A 17007-nucleotide genomic window follows, 5' to 3' on the forward strand; every position below is an offset into this window, starting at 1 on the left:
CCCATAGATACAATATTATCATGTTGTGAGTTCATTCCCTATCTTTCCTAACACTCCCATGCTGCTGTAAAATGGCTCTCTTCTGCGATAGTGATCAGGTAGTCCGGCAGAATGAATGGAATAGCAGTCAAACACAAGTACCCTGCAGGAATTACATGAAAGGAACTACCAGAGTTTGCTAAGCTCTCCCCTTTTTATTATGTTACTCTAAGTATCTCCACTACCAGGCATTGTAGTCTGCTTCATTATTCGCCACTCACTGGAACACTGCTATAATATTGGGAACTTTTCCATTTACAGTAAATTCTCAGTTTCTAGTACAAATCCTGTGTACTGGTATCTTTTCTATTTGTTTAGGCCAGATGATACGTACTCGGTCCATAATTATGCAGGCACAAGGAGAAGGAAGGCTATGCCCTACACAGCTCACCCAGTATAGAAACTGTCCTGTAAAGCCATGCTACACTTGGATTCTTGGGACGTGGTCACCATGCAAAGTAGAGGTATGTCTTTTTGTTATTCTTATGAGGTGCTTCTCAGGTGATGCTCGTAGAAATGCATTTCATCAACAACAAATGGCACAATTAAGTTACAGAATTAATTTATACAGCTTTTCAGAGATCTAAAGTATTTTTGCTGCCATTAAGACCTTGCTAACATCCACTTTAAAACAAAGTGAGTTCATCATGAGTAGAACCATTGTGATCATCTAGTATGACCTGCTGTATAACACAGACCATAGAACTTCCCCAAAATAGCTCCTTGAACATATGCTTTAGAAAAACATCCAATCTTGTTTTAAAAATTGCCAATGATGGAGAATCTATCATGACCCTTGGTAAATTTTTCCAATGGCTAATTACTCTCACTGTTACAGACTTTCACCTTATTTCCAGTCTGAATTTATCTAGCTTCATCTTCCAATCATTGGACCATGTTATACCTTTCTCTGCTAGATTGAAGAGCCCATTATCAAATATGTGTTCCCCATGTAGGTACTTACAGGTTGTAATGAAGCCACACCTTTAGAAACTAATTGTAACAGTGCAGGTCGTAGTAGTGTACACATATATCAGTAGTGAAGTGAGTTCCACCAACTCTTCCTGGAGTGCAGCTCTGGCAAACCATTATTTAATTACTTACAGCAATGCTAGCAAGAAAATGTATGTAGCAGATTTTGGAAGTGTTTTATTTTGGAAGTAGTAATAACACTGACCCCGAGAATAACTGATGTCCCTAGACATCTAAAATGTCTTAAACACTTCAATTTAAAGTTATTCTTTGGCTTGTTGATTACTATATTCTTCTTAGTGACGTTATCAAAATGGCCTGAAAATGTAAAAGACTCTTAAATTGCAATGCATAGCACACATACCCCCTTTGCTTCGTTAGCAATGGGAATCTGCATTTTCTTACATCTTCATGTGGCTTTGTGCTTGCACTGATTTATCTTACACTTTTCCCCCCTCTCCTTAGTAATCTGGTCGATCATGGTTCATATGTTAAAGCATATTAGTTAGTCACGAACTCAAGTTAATTTAAATTGTTGGTGAATTTAGAAGTTACTCCTACAGGGTGAAATTTGCTTCACCTCCATTAACCCATACTAACTGTCTTCTATGAGGAAGAAGTATGGGTGAAATGCTGAGAGGAAATCCACTCCCTTCACCGAGGGCACATGACCTCAGTGCAGATCTCACCAGGGCTGCTTTTCCACACTGGGGCAAAGAGAGCTAGGGCCGTTAGATGTGTGTGTGAAATGACCTCTCTTCTGATCTACCCTTATCATGATGTAGCAGGCTTTGTGCCATCTTCTACTCCCACACTTCTCCCACAGAGGGCAGAGAGGATGCAGCAAGTGTGCCTGTGATAACTGCTGCAGCTGGCATGATCTACAGCAGCCTTAGCCCACTGTAAATTGTAACAGGAACTGTTTTGACCCTTGGCCAGCCCACAATCAGGGAAGCAGAAAGATGACTTAGGGACACCCTTTCCTCCTGCTCTTTTCAGTTCAGCTAAATACAAACCAGGTACAACTGAGAATGTGCCCCATGCATGTAAATGTAATCTTTATGTAGCCCTAACACCCTGGGATCTAATCTTGTCCAGGTAAACAGGGTTAGTTCTGATGAGCACTAGATGGGAGGCCTTCAATTATAGGAAATAGTGCTGGTGATAAGGGAGTGGACACTTCTCTGTGAGTTAGGTACTGAATCGACACTTGATTGCTAAGATTATTAAGTCGACAGCACCTTTTGCAGAATAGAAACATGTTAAATCTGGAGCCTGGCCACATTTCAGCTGAGATAAAGTAATTACATCCTGTCTACCCCAGATTTCACCCTGCACTTTCAGTAGGATACAGTATTCTTCTCTCCTTCCTAAACTATTGTGCTGTCTTTCTGTGCTCTATTAAATGGCTGTCAGAGGTGGCTGCACTTCAGTGTGGGTGGAGGGAAGGAGGAGTGGTTCCTTTACAATGTATTTTAGCAAAGCTCTTGAGAATGAGGCATGTTATATAAATGTAAGGCGATTTACTTCCAATTTTTTTCAGGGAATGAATCCTAAATTCGCCTTCCAAAGTATCAGAAAATCTTGTTTTTCACAGGTGTTCTGTTGAATCGACTTTGACTAACATGACACCAGAAAAATCTGTTGTGAAAGTAGCCTGACATGGTTAAATAAACAATATTCTTAATTATGAGTAGTCTACAATATTTATCTTTTCTGTATTATAGGATACCTGGAAAATATTTTGCAGTCTTAGAATAGAAACCATTTTAATCCTAAATTAGTTGATTTGGTGTGAATGATTAGAGCTGTTTGCATGCTTGGAAGTAGAGCCTGGCCCACCAGATGCCCTGCATTGCAGATTTTCAGATTATTTAAGCCAGGTATTACTATTGGTCCTTGTGTCCTAAAAAAGATATGTTGGAACGCACTTCCGGTAGTGATAGTACTGGAACCCCCTTCCAGCTCCCAAAGGCAGTGCAGAGTGTTCCAGTGCAACTCAAGCCCTGATTACCACTGCCCATAGACCTGCATGCATCACGGGCCATTTCCAGTTGTGCAAGGAACAAACCTGCAGTCTTCAAAGAGATGGAAAACCTTTTAGAAGCAGTGAACATTACCAGTCCAAAAGCAATAAGGTACATAAATGGCAGTAAATGAAACCTGAGTCTGAATGTTTCCCTCTATGACAGCCTATCATAACCTGGATAAAAAACATAAACAACATGAAGTATTACGAATTTTTATTTTTTGAATTCTAAAGGAACATGAGACATGTAGTTAGACATTAACAAAACATTCGTCCAGCCTCAATATCATTTCAATTATATGTATTTAATGCCAAATTTCCAAAGGTATTTAGGCTCCTAAAGGTACAGATAGGCTCCCAATGGGATTTGGAAAAGTGCCTAACTTTCATTAATTGGGAGTTGGGTGCCTAGACACTTTTGAAAATCCCACTAAGCATCTATGTCAAGGTTCCTCCCCCACTCTGAACTCTAGGGTACAGATGTGGGGACCTGCATGAAAAACCTCCTAAGCTTATCTTTACCAGCTTAGGTCAAAACTTCCCCAAGGTACAAAATATTCCACCCTTTGTCCTTGGATTGGCCGCTACCACCACCAAACAAATACTGGTTACTGGGGAAGAGCTGTTTGGACACGTCTTTCCCCCCAAAATACTTCCCAAAACCTTGCACCCCACTTCCTGGACAAGGTTTGGTAAAAAAGCCTCACCAATTTGCCTAGGTGACTACAGACCCAGACCCTTGGATCTTAAAAACAATGAACAATCCTCCCAACACTTGCACCCCCCCCTTTCCAGGGAAATGTTGGATAAAAAGCCTCACCAATTTGCATAGGTGACCACAGACCCAAACCCTTGGATCTGAGAACAATGAAAAAGCATTCAGTTTTCTTACAAGAAGACTTTTAATAGAAATAGAAGTAAATAGAAATAAAAAAAAAATCCCCCCTGTAAAATCAGGATGGTAAATACTTTACAGGGTAATTAGATTCAAAACATAGAGAACCCCTCTAGGCAAAAACCTTAAGTTACAAAAAAGATACACAGACAGAAATAGTTATTCTATTCAGCACAATTCTTTTCTCAGCCATTTAAAGAAATCATAATCTAACACGTACCTAGCTAGATTACTTACTAAAAGTTCTAAGGCTTCATTCCTGGTCTATCCCCGGCAAAGACAAAATATAGACAGACACATACCCTTTGTTTCTCTCCCTCCTCCCAGCTTTTGAAAGTATCTTGTCTCCTCATTGGTCATTTTGGTCAGGTGCCAGCGAGGTTACCTTTAGCTTCTTAACCCTTTACAGGTGAGAGGAGATTTCCTCTGGCCAGGAGGGATTTTAAAGGGGTTTACCCTTCCCTTTATATTTATGACAAAAGCAATAAGGTACATAAATGGCAGTAAATGAAACCTGAGTCTGAATGTTTCCCTCTATGACAGCCTATCATAACCTGGATAAAAAACATAAACAACATGAAGTATTACGAATTTTTATTTTTTGAATTCTAAAGGAACATGAGACATGTAGTTAGACATTAACAAAACATTCGTCCAGCCTCAATATCATTTCAATTATATGTATTTAATGCCAAATTTCCAAAGGTATTTAGGCTCCTAAAGGTACAGATAGGCTCCCAATGGGATTTGGAAAAGTGCCTAACTTTCATTAATTGGGAGTTGGGTGCCTAGACACTTTTGAAAATCCCACTAAGCATCTATCTGCATCATTTGGTGCCTAATACCATCAAAAATCTGGCCCTCAAAGTCTGATCATGCAGCCCTTTCTCACAAAGGAGAATGCACACCTGAATAAATGCTCACTGATGAGGGAAAGTGTTGCCCAATCAGGCCCTTAATTAACAACTCTTTTTCCTCAGGAGAGAGAACATTTACCAAGCAGACCTTACTCTTGGGAGCTATGTATGTCCAATAACCTCCTCAGAGATCTTCCTCTGTTTATCACCTGTTGTTCAATTTGGGCTGATTACTGATATCCTTACTCTAGCAAATTCCCACTGAATGCTACTGGATGGTTGGAACTTCAGGAATGGGTCCTATATAATTTTAGGAAGCAAATAGGGACCAGTATTTTTCTTCTATGTTATTTATGTACCACATATATAGTAAAAAAGCAGGCTTCCCCTGTCCTCTGTAAATAGCATCATGACTTTCCATTTTCAAAAAGTCTGATGATCCCTGCCATGCAAGGATGTCGTTAGGTTTGGTTGTTTGTAAAGCCAGCCTTAAATAATAAACAGAGGTCACCATTAAAGGGTAAACATTTACCACAGTATAATATCTGAGATACAGTAGCTATTTCCTATTCCAAAGATACCCCTGATGTATCACAGTGTAGTAACTGTGTTGACAAAAGGTTGACTTTATAGTGGACAGCACTGTATTAGAGGTAGGTATTATTGTCAGCTAGAATAAGTGTCTTTTCATATCATTTTAGTCCTCTCCAATACAGATTAGTCATTTCCTTCTGCTTTTCTTCTAAGTTTGAAAAATACTGTAGTTTGATTAGACCCTGTCTTCCCAGAGAGTTCCTTCCACATCATATTCTGTCTCCACCTGTAATTTCTAAGAACTCCAACCCAGTTTGGGACCTGGATGAGCTATTCACGCACCATTAATCCAAGTCTGCAACAGAGGCTTCTGTGGTGAAATAGTAATTTAGAATAATAAGTTACATACAGGCTAGATTGAAACACAATGTTGAAAACTTAATGTCTAGCTGCATACAGTAGATCTCCACTAATACTTCCCTTAGACACTTGATTACCAACTGCTTTAAATCCAACTTGTTATACCAGGGCTTTGGAGTGGAGCCCGGAGCTGGAGCACGGAGCAGCAGGTTTTTGCCTGGAGCTGGAGCGGAGCCGGAGCACAGCTCCAAAGCCCTGCGTTATACCCCCACTTGTATTTCACTACCTGTCAATGAGGAGGTGCAGAGAAAATGAGAAAGATACCGCATGAATATGGGAAAGCCAGTCTTGAGATTCCTGCTACCAAGCCCAGTGCTGAATAAATATACTTGATCGGTAACCCTTTAGGTCTGTGAATGAGGTCCATTATTTTCAAAGAATCTACTGCCAGGTGATCCAGAGTAGCCCAATAAAAGCAGAGTTTTTACTTAAGGGGTTTTAGAAAATGCTCATTTCCATAAAGCTCAAGTTCCACACATGTAATAAACATAACATCACCACAGGTCCACATCTTTAAAGAGAGGACAACAAACCCCATCACCTACAACAGCCATATCTTCCCTCCTTCCTACAGCATCCTTCAAGGTGTGATTGTCATTTTATCATCTGTTTAATAAAAAGGTATTGATTTTCCAATAAAGTTAGTCCTTTTCAATAAGTATTCCAGAGCAGCGCTGAAAGGCTGTATGACTCAGGTGACTGGTAGTAGGGTATGGAGCCTTTCAGCACGGGTTCAGATCTGATCTACTTCTGATAACCAAAAGTTGCTAAGTTTTTATGACAGGTCAGTAGAGTGTGTGATATAAATTGATGATCTCTGTCCACTTTTTTACCGTTAATTGTCCACATAATAAAGAGAATAAACACATACGCTGTTGACACCATTCTCTGCAGTCTCATTGAAGAGTTCAAGGATTTTCATGGAATCATAGAATATCAGGGTTGGAAGGGACCTCAGGAGGTCATCTAGTCCAACCCCCTGATCAAAGCAGGACCAATCCCCAACTAAAACATCCCAACCCTGACCTTAAAAACCTCTAAGGAAGGAGATTCCACCACCTCCCTAGGTAACCCATTCCAGTGCTTCACCACCCTCCTAGTGAAAAAGTTTTTCCTAACATCCAACCTAAACCTCCCCCACTGCAATTTAAGACCATTACTCCTTGTTCTGTCATCTGGTACCACTGAGAACAGTCTGGATCCATCCTCTTTGGAACCTCCTTTCAGGTTGTTGAAAGCAGCTATCAAATCCCCCCTCATTCTTCTCTTCTGCAGACTAAATAATCCCAGTTCCCTCAGCCTCTCCTCATAAGTCATGTGCTCCAGCACCCTAATCATTTTTGTTGCCTTCCGCTGGACTCTTTCCAATTTTTCCACATCCTTCTTGTAGTGTGGGGCCCAAAACTGGACATGGTACTGCAGATGAGGCCTCACCAATGCCAAATAGAGGGGAATGATCACGTCACTCGATCGCTGGCAGCGCTCCTACTTATACAGCCCAAAATGCTGTTAGCCTTCTTGGCAACAAGGGCACACAGTTGATTCATATCCAGCTTCTCATCCACTGTAACCCCTAGGTCCTTTTCTGCAGAACTGCTGCCTAGCCGCTCAGTCCCTAGTCTGTAGCAGTGCATGGGATTCTTCTGTCCTAAGTGTAGGACTCTGCACTTGTCCTTGTTGAACCTCATCAGATTTCTTTTGGCCCAATCCTCTAATTTGTCTAGGGCCCTCTGTATCCTATCCCTACCCTCCAGCATATCTACCACTCCTCCCAGCTTAGTGTCATCTGCAAACTTGCTGAGGATGCAATCCACGCCATCCTCCAGATCATTTATGAAGATATTGAACAAAACCGGCCCCAGGACCGACCCCTGGGGCACTCCACTTGATACCGGCTGCCAACTAGACATGGAGCCATTGATCACTACCCATTGAGCCTGATGATCTAGCCAGCTTTCTATCCACCTTATAGTCCATTCCTCCAGTCGATACTACTTTAACTTGCTGGCACGAATACCGTGGGAAACCGTATCAAAAGCTTTGCTAAAGTCAAGCAATAACACGTTCACTGCTTTCCCCTCATCCACAGAGCCAGTTATCTCATCATAGAAGGCAATTAGGTTAGTCAGGCATGACTTGCCCTTGGTGAATCCATGCTGACTGTTCCCGATCACTTTCCTCTCCTCTAAGTGCTTCAGAATTGATTCCTTGAGGACCTGCTCCATGATTTTTCCAGGGACTGAGATGAGGCTGACTGGCTTGTAGTTCCCCAGATCGTCCTTCTTCCCTTTTTTAAAGATGGGCACTACATTAGCCTTTTTCCAGTCATCTGGGACCTCCCCCGATTGCCGCGAGTTTTCAAAGATAATGGCCAATGGCTCTGCAGTCACATCAGCCAACTCCTTTAGCACGCTCGGATGCAGCACATCCGGCACCATGGACTTGTGCTCATCCAGCTTTTCTAAATAGTCCTGAACCATTTCTTTCTCCACAGAGGGCTAGTCATCTCTTCCCCATAGTGTGCTGCCCAGTGCAGTAGTCTGGGAGCTGACCTTGTTAGTTTTATTTTATTGTTATAAAGACTGACCATCTTTTAACCACTAAGATCAGAGTTGCGGTATATTGTCAGGGGAATGTATGTAAGCCTTCATTCCTTCCACCCATTACGTATCCATTCTGTGGAGAAACTGAGGATTTCAGTTTCCAGTGCTGATTGGGGAAGGTCTGAATATCATGAAAATATTTTCCAAAGTTCTATGCATTTCACATTTACTGGTTATCCAGACCAAATTCCTGTTCTAGTCATTGTGCTCTGTGAACTTGAATTCCTCCTGCAGAGTCACTGGGGTATTATACTCTTCTTCACTTCCTTGTCCAAACTGTTTAGAGAGTTATGCAGCTATTTAACAGTTATGGTCAATTCTACCCTGTAGAATTATAGAGGTGATTACATTTTAGTGCTGGCTAAAGTAATTTCTGTATACATCACGCTCAATCATGTCACTGAGGCCCGGTCCCTGATAGGGCAGTGTGGAGCTGTGCCTACCACCATCCACCCACCCTGACCCCGAGAAGCTCCTGAGTTTTCTTCCTCAGTTCTTCAGCTCTACAGAAATCCTCCTGCATCCTTCTGGTGTGCAGGGGAGGCAAGTGTACCGGTCCGTTCCTTCAGGCATGCAGCATACCTCCCCAATAGTCCTGCAAGATCTGCTGATCAGTGCATGTGGGGAGAAACCTGGTACTTCCCTCCTTCCCAATCACAGCTGTTTCATAAAAGTGCAAGAAGGAGGTTTACCCTCCCCCCAATGTTGCACACCTGCAGAGGAGGTGGGCACAATCTAGTTACATAGGCCTGGATCCACAGCAGGTCTTAGGCATTGTAATGCTCAGCATCACTTCACAGTGCCTGATTTCTGGGCATCTAGAAAATCACAGGAACAACACTGCGATCTGCAAAACCTGTGTTAGGCACCTAGAAACCTATACAATGAATCAGGAGAGAGAGTCACCTAAGAAATGTGATCCACAAAAGCCAGCATGCCAGGCGAGGTGCTGTCTAAGCTAGCCAATGGGAGTTGTCGACAAGGAGGTGTGACCTAAACTGTGCCTTACTGTCAGAGAGAGGTACCTAAGTCCAGCCTGCAGGAAGTCACCTACCTCTGCTAGCAATCCACGAACGGGAACCCTTCTCCTGTAGTCAGGCAGCAAAGCTGCCAAAGGCATTTCTTGTGAGAATGAGTTAGGTGCCAGGGTCCAGTCCCCCAACTCCCAACACTATGTCATTATTCACCCACTGGGGAACAACTTCAACAGGAGAGACTGAGGATCCCCATATCAGAATATCCCATAGCTCAGTGGTTAGAGCACTCTTCGGGGAGGTAGGAGATGCCTGTTTAAATCCTTCCCCGCCCTTTGCCTGAGAGAGGAATTGAAAATATCAAAATATCCTGAGTGCTCTTACCACTGGGCTAAAAAGCATAAGGTGGGCAGTGGTACCACCACCACGTTCCAGGTTTGGAATGGGACCTGATCCGGGAGACGGTCTACAGTGAGGCAGCAGTTTGCATGCCCAGAGGCAGAAACTTATGTGCTGAGGGACCTTTCACCTTGAAAACTTGGGTACTAAGTGACTTTAGGCACCTATATGGTTTGGCAGAAGTTTTACAGATCACAGTAGAGCCTAAAACTGGAATTTATGTGCCTAAACACCAGATTTAGGTGCTTAAGTGTGGGGTTAGGCATCTAATACCTTTGTGGATCGGGACCAGAGTCTGTATAGCACTTTGAGATCCTTTCAGTGAAAGTGCTATATAAATTCACTTATTATTTATTATTTTATTATTGTTTAAGTTAGCAACCTGTGATTCTGGTATCTCCCACAGGGTGGACAATGTGGTGAAGGATTCCAAATCCGCAACCTCACGTGTATGGTTCATGATGCGTCTAAGTCTGTTCCATCCAAGCAAGTAGAAAATGCATTGTGTGGAGAGCTGCCATCAAAAGACAATGCACTACAATTACCATGTTCTGTGCCTTGCCCAGGTAAATTCTTCTGAGATTGTGTGGTAAGCACTCAGGAGCAGGGATCCCTCTCTAGTTTCAACAATCACAACTTGTATCATAAATCATACTGCTATTAATTATCTGCATTGTGGTAACATCCTTCTGTCAGGCTTAGGGCCTCATTGTTCTTATATAAGTACACAGGAAGATACAACTCACAAACAGCTTCTAATGTAATCCAAGACAAGACTTTCTGCCAAGCAATTGGAGGGCATGAGGGAGAGAAAATGAAGGTGACAGTAATAAGAATTTGTGATTCTACAGATTAGCTGTGTGTTCAACCTGATGGTTTTAAATCTTTTGAAAGAGCTTTTCCTTTATTTTGCAGATACAGATCCAGTATGATACAAAAATAACAGAAGAAGCCATGCTAGTGGGTTATAATTGGCATTATTTCCAAAAGACTAGCTGTACATTTAAACTATCCTTTGAGGCTGTCTCCTTCGGATAACAGTGTTTTATTCTTTTGACGTGTAGGTGATTGCCATTTGACAGGATGGTCAGAGTGGAGCTCATGTGAGCTAACGTGTATTGATGGCAGGAGCTTTGAGACCACTGGTCGCCAGTCTCGATCAAGAACATTTATCATTCAGTCTTTTGAAAACCGAGACAGCTGTCCTGAGCAAGTCGTGGAGACACGGCCTTGTTCAGGTATTGAAGCCACAGCCCTTGGCTTTATTCCACTCATGGGTTTATGTTTTTGTAGTTATGTGATGATTAATTGCTTTGTCTTGTTTAAATTGTAGGAGGGAAATGTTATAACTATGCATGGAAAACCAGCCTTTGGAGAGATAATGAACGTACAGTGTGGTGCCAGCGTTCAGATGGGGTAAATGTCACAGGTATGTCTACAAAGCACGGGACACAGTGTGAAAGCTTAGCTGAGAATTATTAGGGTTAGCATGGGAGGGAAATGTAAAGAGATTTTAAAATTTATGTGAAACTTGAAAGAAATAAAAAACATTGTTAGCTGATTTTGGACATAGATTTCCCAAAGTCCAGTTTGGATTGTCTGATTAGGTCCTTTAATAATGACATATTTGTGTTTGAATTTAGCTAGGAAACACAGATATGAATTCACCAACTTCATATCAGATCATTATAACAAATAGAATGTAAATGAGATGATTGCCCAATTTATGCACAGGTTTTGTTGGTGATTCAAACACAAGTATGAACTCACTAAAAAGACCTGAGTGGGCCAGTTTGTATATACATTATCAGTGTGAGTGTTATATAATTTTAGAGAAAGGAGAAATCACATGGGTGCTTGCAGATTCTGCAGTTCTTCTTCCCTTCTGTGCACCAGGAAGCTTCATCCTCTCACCTCTCCACCTCTATCAATAGGAAAGCATACTATATGGTCAGCACTTCCAGGTCCAGTGCCAAGGCCACCAGTGGGTCCACATGGTTCGCAAGTCCCTAGGATCTCTTTCTGGTTATATAAATGAGGAAATAGGTAGATATGAAAATAGAAATCTTCCCACCCCACTCCTATATATAATGATTTTTTTAAATGTTATATAACAAACATTAGCTGCCAGGATTGCAAAGTAGTTAAAGGAGCTGATTCTATAACAGAGTTCAAAAAAGAACTAGATAAACTCATGGAGGATAGGTCCAGCAATGGCTATTAGCCAGGATGGGCAGGAATGGTGTCCCTAGCCTCTGTTTGTGAGGAGCTGGGGATGAGCAACAGGGGATGGATCACTGGATGATTACCTGTTCTGTTCATTCCCTCTCGGGCACCTGGCATTGGCCACTGTCAGAAGTCAGGACACTGGGCTAGATGGACCTTTGGTCTGACCCAGTACGGCCGTTCTTATGTTCACATTTTCCATATTCACATGAAAGCTTACAGCAGTACAAGGAGTAGTGGGCATGAGGATTAGACACTGGTGTGAGATGCCTGAAATCCTCCAGATTTTCTGTGTGGCCTCGGGAAAGTCATTTACTTTCTCTCTACCTCTTTTCCCCATCACTAAAATGGACAAAAATTCCCTGCCTTGTGAAGCTAACTTAACTAATGAGTCATACAGAGTTACTATGATGATGAAGCTCCATAGAAAAGCATACAAATGAATTTTAAAATAAGCAGAAAAATGCTTTTCAACAACAGCAAGATAAGCATTAATCTTTGTATTCTTGAAAGTACGTGGTGATGAGAATTTCTTTTACAGGGGGTTGTTCTGTTCAGATCCAGCCTGATGAAACCAGACACTGCAATCCAGAGTGCAAAAAACCATTCACCTACTGCACCCAGGTAAGCCGCTGCTGCAGAAGACATTTTAGGAATTATCTTATCTTCAACATCTTAGAAGCTTTCTAACCCCTCTAACAACGGTATATACAAGACACCACCTAGAGACGATTCTGGGAATTTGTGTTTAGAATTTAGATCCTAAGAGGAAAAGGTGACTTGCGCAAATCCAAGCTGGACTGATAGTGTTACATTTTTGGTTTGCTTTTTAATTAAGAGCTCTTCTGGATCTCCTATATGAGCTGTTGACTATAGATCTGGGAGGTCTGGGACTTCTTTAAAGATGGGAGCTCGGAGACTGCTCCCTTTCTACTCCCTGGGGGCGGGGGGGACAGAGAGAGCCAGGAGGAGGCAGTGACACATCCCCAACCTTACAGAATCAGGCTGGTGCACAGGGAAGCAAACAACTAACCCTATAGAGGTCGTGTAGTAGGCACATCCCCCTGCCCACTGGGGGCTCTGCAAGGCACTCTGAGGTTGGATGTTTGCCCTGGGGAGGTTCATCTCCATGCCATCCCTTACTCTGGGATACGCCTAATGGTCGTGACCTAGCCTGACATAAGCAAAGAGCTCTGTTGGTCCCAGAATATTAGAGATACAATGTGGGTGAGGTAATATCATTTCTCTCTCACCAACAGAAGTTGGTCCAATAAAAGATATTACCTCACCCGCCTTGTCGCTAATAAACAAAGAGCAGTATTTTCAAACTTGGATGTCTTAGACACCTAAAGTGGCATGATTTACAAAGATGCTGGGCATCTGCAACACCTACCAATGTCAACAGGAGTAGCAGGGGCTGAGCACCTCTGAAATAAGGCCTTTTCTGTGGGGTCCTGATCTGAAGCCAATTGCAGTGGGCTTTGACTCAAGCCCTAGGTGTCTAACTTTAAACATTGCTCTTTGAAAGTGTTCCATGTTGTTGTTTTTTTCCTTTAAGTTAATGATAGTTTCTCAGCCTTAACCACATATTAACAACCTCTCTTTTTGTCTCAGAATGTGTAGCTCAGGTTGGTTACACAGTTCTGTAAGCGGGCTCAAGGGTGAAATCCTGGGCTCAGTGAAGTCAACAGCAAACCTTCCATTGACTTCGCTGGGGCCAGGATTTCAAGTGGTATCTTTGGTGTCATCTGTTGTATTTTGTAAGCCCTGTCTCTGTAGGTTTTCCTTTTATCTAGCTCTGATATTCTAGTTTGGCTGCTGTTGAAATTAATAAAAGACTTTATTACTATGATTGGGAAAATATACTGTATACGTGGGCCTTTCACTGTTTGTATGCAGAGCGTAAGACATGTCTGAGAATATAAATATAAGCAAGTCACAAAATACTTGGGTGGAGGGATCAGAAAAATATCACAAATTTCCTTGACATGCTTAGTAGAATGTACTTTGTGGTTTAATAATAAATAAATATTTGTTGCTTAGAGCGGAGTCTGCAGTTGTGAGAGAGGATATATAGAAATAATGAGATCAAATGGTTTCCTGGATTACTGCATGAAGGTACCAGGTTTGGAAGATAAGAAAGCTGATGTTAAAACCAGTGCTGGAAAGAATAAACCTGTCAACTCAAAAATGCATGACATTTTCAAAGGATGGTCTATTCAGCCTTTTAATCCAGGTAAAAAAAAATTCAATAGAAAGAATGCACGTTTCTCTATAGAAGTTATACTTTGTAAATCTTAAAATCAAAGACTGTGTAGGAGAGTTTAAATTGTGAGACCAGTATGCTAGTTTGTATCTCTTCTTTTATTCCTACACTGTCATATCCAGCATAATCATAATTTATTATGCTGAGAGATAATAGAGGCTGAATGAAGCAATAATGTTTGGCAAAAGCACCCCCATATGGAATTCTTGGAGTTACTTGGAATCACATCTAGCTACTAAATAGTGATGTTCTACAAATGTTGTGCTTGGTACCAGGGAAAGACACCTTGCATCATTAGCATTTCAAAAGGTCTTAAAGCAGAAGATTTCTTACAGGTTTCATGACTCGAGACAGGTTTGATTAATCATGTGTTGTTATGTTTTGAAAGGATATGAAAAAAAATAGGCTAATGAATACAGAGACAAACTGGATTTAGTTTAAAAGTGTTTAACCAGAAGAAAGAGATTATGTATTAGGTTGTGATACCTTTAGAGTGAGTAGCAATTTGCTCCTTGAGTAGTCCCATTGTGGAGTTAAGGTGCTACAATAGCTGTGAATTAGGGTATCACAATCTGGCCAGAAGTTAGCATTTATGCACTGGTGTAATATCTTGAGTTAGCACTTACTCATTTAAATCAATGGCAGACTTCCTATTTACTTCAATAGAAAGTGGATTTGACCCATGGGTATAGTATCTGATTACCAATTTGGATGTTATTCTTTATTGAAAAAAACAAAGAGGAGTCCTTGTGGCACCTTAGAGAGTAACAAATTTATTTGGGCATAAGCTTTCATGGGCTATAACCCACTTCATCAGATGCATGGAGTAGAAAATACAGTAGGCAGGTATAAATACACAGCACATGAAAAGATGGGAGTTGCCTTACTGACTGGGGTGTCAGACCAATTCAGTTAGGGTGGATGCGGCCCATTTCCAACAGTTGACAAGAAGGGGTGAATATCAACAGAAGGAAAATTACTGTTTTGTGGAGCTAATGAGGCCAATTCAATCATGCTAGATGTGGCCCATTCTCAACAGTTGACAAGAAGGTGTGAGTATCAACAGAGGGAAAATTATTTCTTGTTGTGACCCAACCACTCCCAGTCATATATGCCATCATATGCCAACAATGCCCCTCTGCCATGTACATTGGACAAACCAGACAGTGTCATGGAGTCCCTGGGTGATGCTCTGGAACTGCTCCCTACATAGCCAGTCAGAACTCTGGGGAAGTCTCCTTTCTGTGAGCAGACTGTCTTCAGGACACACAGCTCACACAGCTTCCACCTTCCTGGGTCTGACCTCGGAGCATTCAGCATCCTCTGCCCCTCTGTGCGCTTCCCACAGCGAGTCCACCCAGGCGGGGTCCTGGGGAAGCCAGAGGGTTCTGCACCCCAACTTCGCAGACAGACGTGACTCTCAGCCAGCTAGTAAAACAGAAGGTTTATTAGACGACAGGGACATGGTCTAACACAGAGCTTGTATGTGCAGAGAACAGGACCCCTCAGCCGGGTCCATTTTAGGGGGCAGTGAGCCAGACAACCCCGTCTGCACTTCACTCCATGTCCCCAGCCAGCCCCAAACTGACTCCCCCTCCAGCCCCTCCTCCTCTGGGCTTCCTCCCTTTCTGGGCCAGGAGGTCACCTGATTCCTTTGTTCTCCAACCCTTTAGCTCTCACCTTGCAGGGGGGAAGGGCCCAGGCCATCAGTTGCCAGGAAACATGGTGTTGGCCATTCTCTGTGTCCAGACCCCTGCACACACCTGCCCTCTATCATAGAATCATAGAATATCAGGGTTGGAAGGGACCTCAGGAGGTCATCTAGTCCAACCCCCTGATCAAAGCAGGACCAATCCCCAACTAAATCATCCCAGCCAGGGCTTTGTCAAGCCTGACCTTAAAAACTTCTAAGGAGATTCCACCACCTCCCTAGGTAATGCATTCCAGTGTTTCACCACCCTCCTAGTGAAAAAGTTTTTCCTAATATCCAACCTAAACCTCCCCCACTGCAACTTGAGACCATTACTCCTTGTTCTGTCATCTGCTGCCACTGAGAACAGTCTAGAGCCATCCTCTTTGGAACCCCCTTTCTGGTAGTTGAAAGCAGCTATCAAATCCCCCCTCATTCTTCTCTTCCGCAGACTAAACAATCCCATTTCCCTCAGCCTCTCCTCATAAGTCATGTGTTCCAGTCCCGTAATTATTTTTGTTGCCCTCCGCTGGACTCTTTCCAATTTTTCCACTCTAGGGCTCTGCAACCATCATACACCCTTATCCCACCACCTAGATACTTAAGAACTGCATAGGGGAAACTGAGGCACCCCCACACTATTCAGAGGAAACATTAAGAACAGTCCCGCTTCGTCACAGACAGTCTACGCAAATGAATAAATAGACACAAATCAGACATCAAAAATTGTAACATTCAAAAACCAGTAGGAGAGCACTTCAGTCTCCCTGGACACTCAATAACAGACTTAAAAGTGGCAATTCTTCAACAAAAAACTTCAAAAACAGACTTCAGCAAGAAACTGCAGAACTGGAATTAATTTGCAAACTTGACACCATCAAATTAGGCCTGAATAAAGACTGGCTGTGGCTGGGTCACTACAAAAAGTAATTTTCCCTCTGTAGATATCCACACCTTCTTGTCAACTGTTGGAAATATGGGCCACATCCACCCTAACTGAATTGGCCTCGTTAGCACTGACACCCCCCCCCCCCACTCGTTAAAGGCAACTCCCATCTTTTCGTATTTATACCTGCCTACTGTATTTTCCACTCCAGGCATCT

The 17007-nt window shown here is 42.4% G+C and overlaps 1 protein-coding gene across 1 annotated transcript in view; it reads left to right on the top strand.

Moving 5' to 3' along the window:
• Positions 1-17007, top strand: part of THSD7B (thrombospondin type 1 domain containing 7B) — a 496247-nt gene that overhangs the window by 475002 nt on the left and 4238 nt on the right. The window contains exons 21-26 of the mRNA XM_007057469.3: positions 358-503; positions 10129-10288; positions 10787-10960; positions 11056-11151; positions 12490-12572; positions 13992-14184. Coding sequence (XP_007057531.2) covers positions 358-503; positions 10129-10288; positions 10787-10960; positions 11056-11151; positions 12490-12572; positions 13992-14184 — 852 coding nt within the window. The remainder of the gene's footprint in view (positions 1-357; positions 504-10128; positions 10289-10786; positions 10961-11055; positions 11152-12489; positions 12573-13991; positions 14185-17007) is intronic.

The sequence above is a fragment of the Chelonia mydas genome, chromosome 11, assembly GCF_015237465.2.
Source record: "Chelonia mydas isolate rCheMyd1 chromosome 11, rCheMyd1.pri.v2, whole genome shotgun sequence".
Taxonomy (NCBI): Eukaryota; Metazoa; Chordata; order Testudines; family Cheloniidae; genus Chelonia; species Chelonia mydas.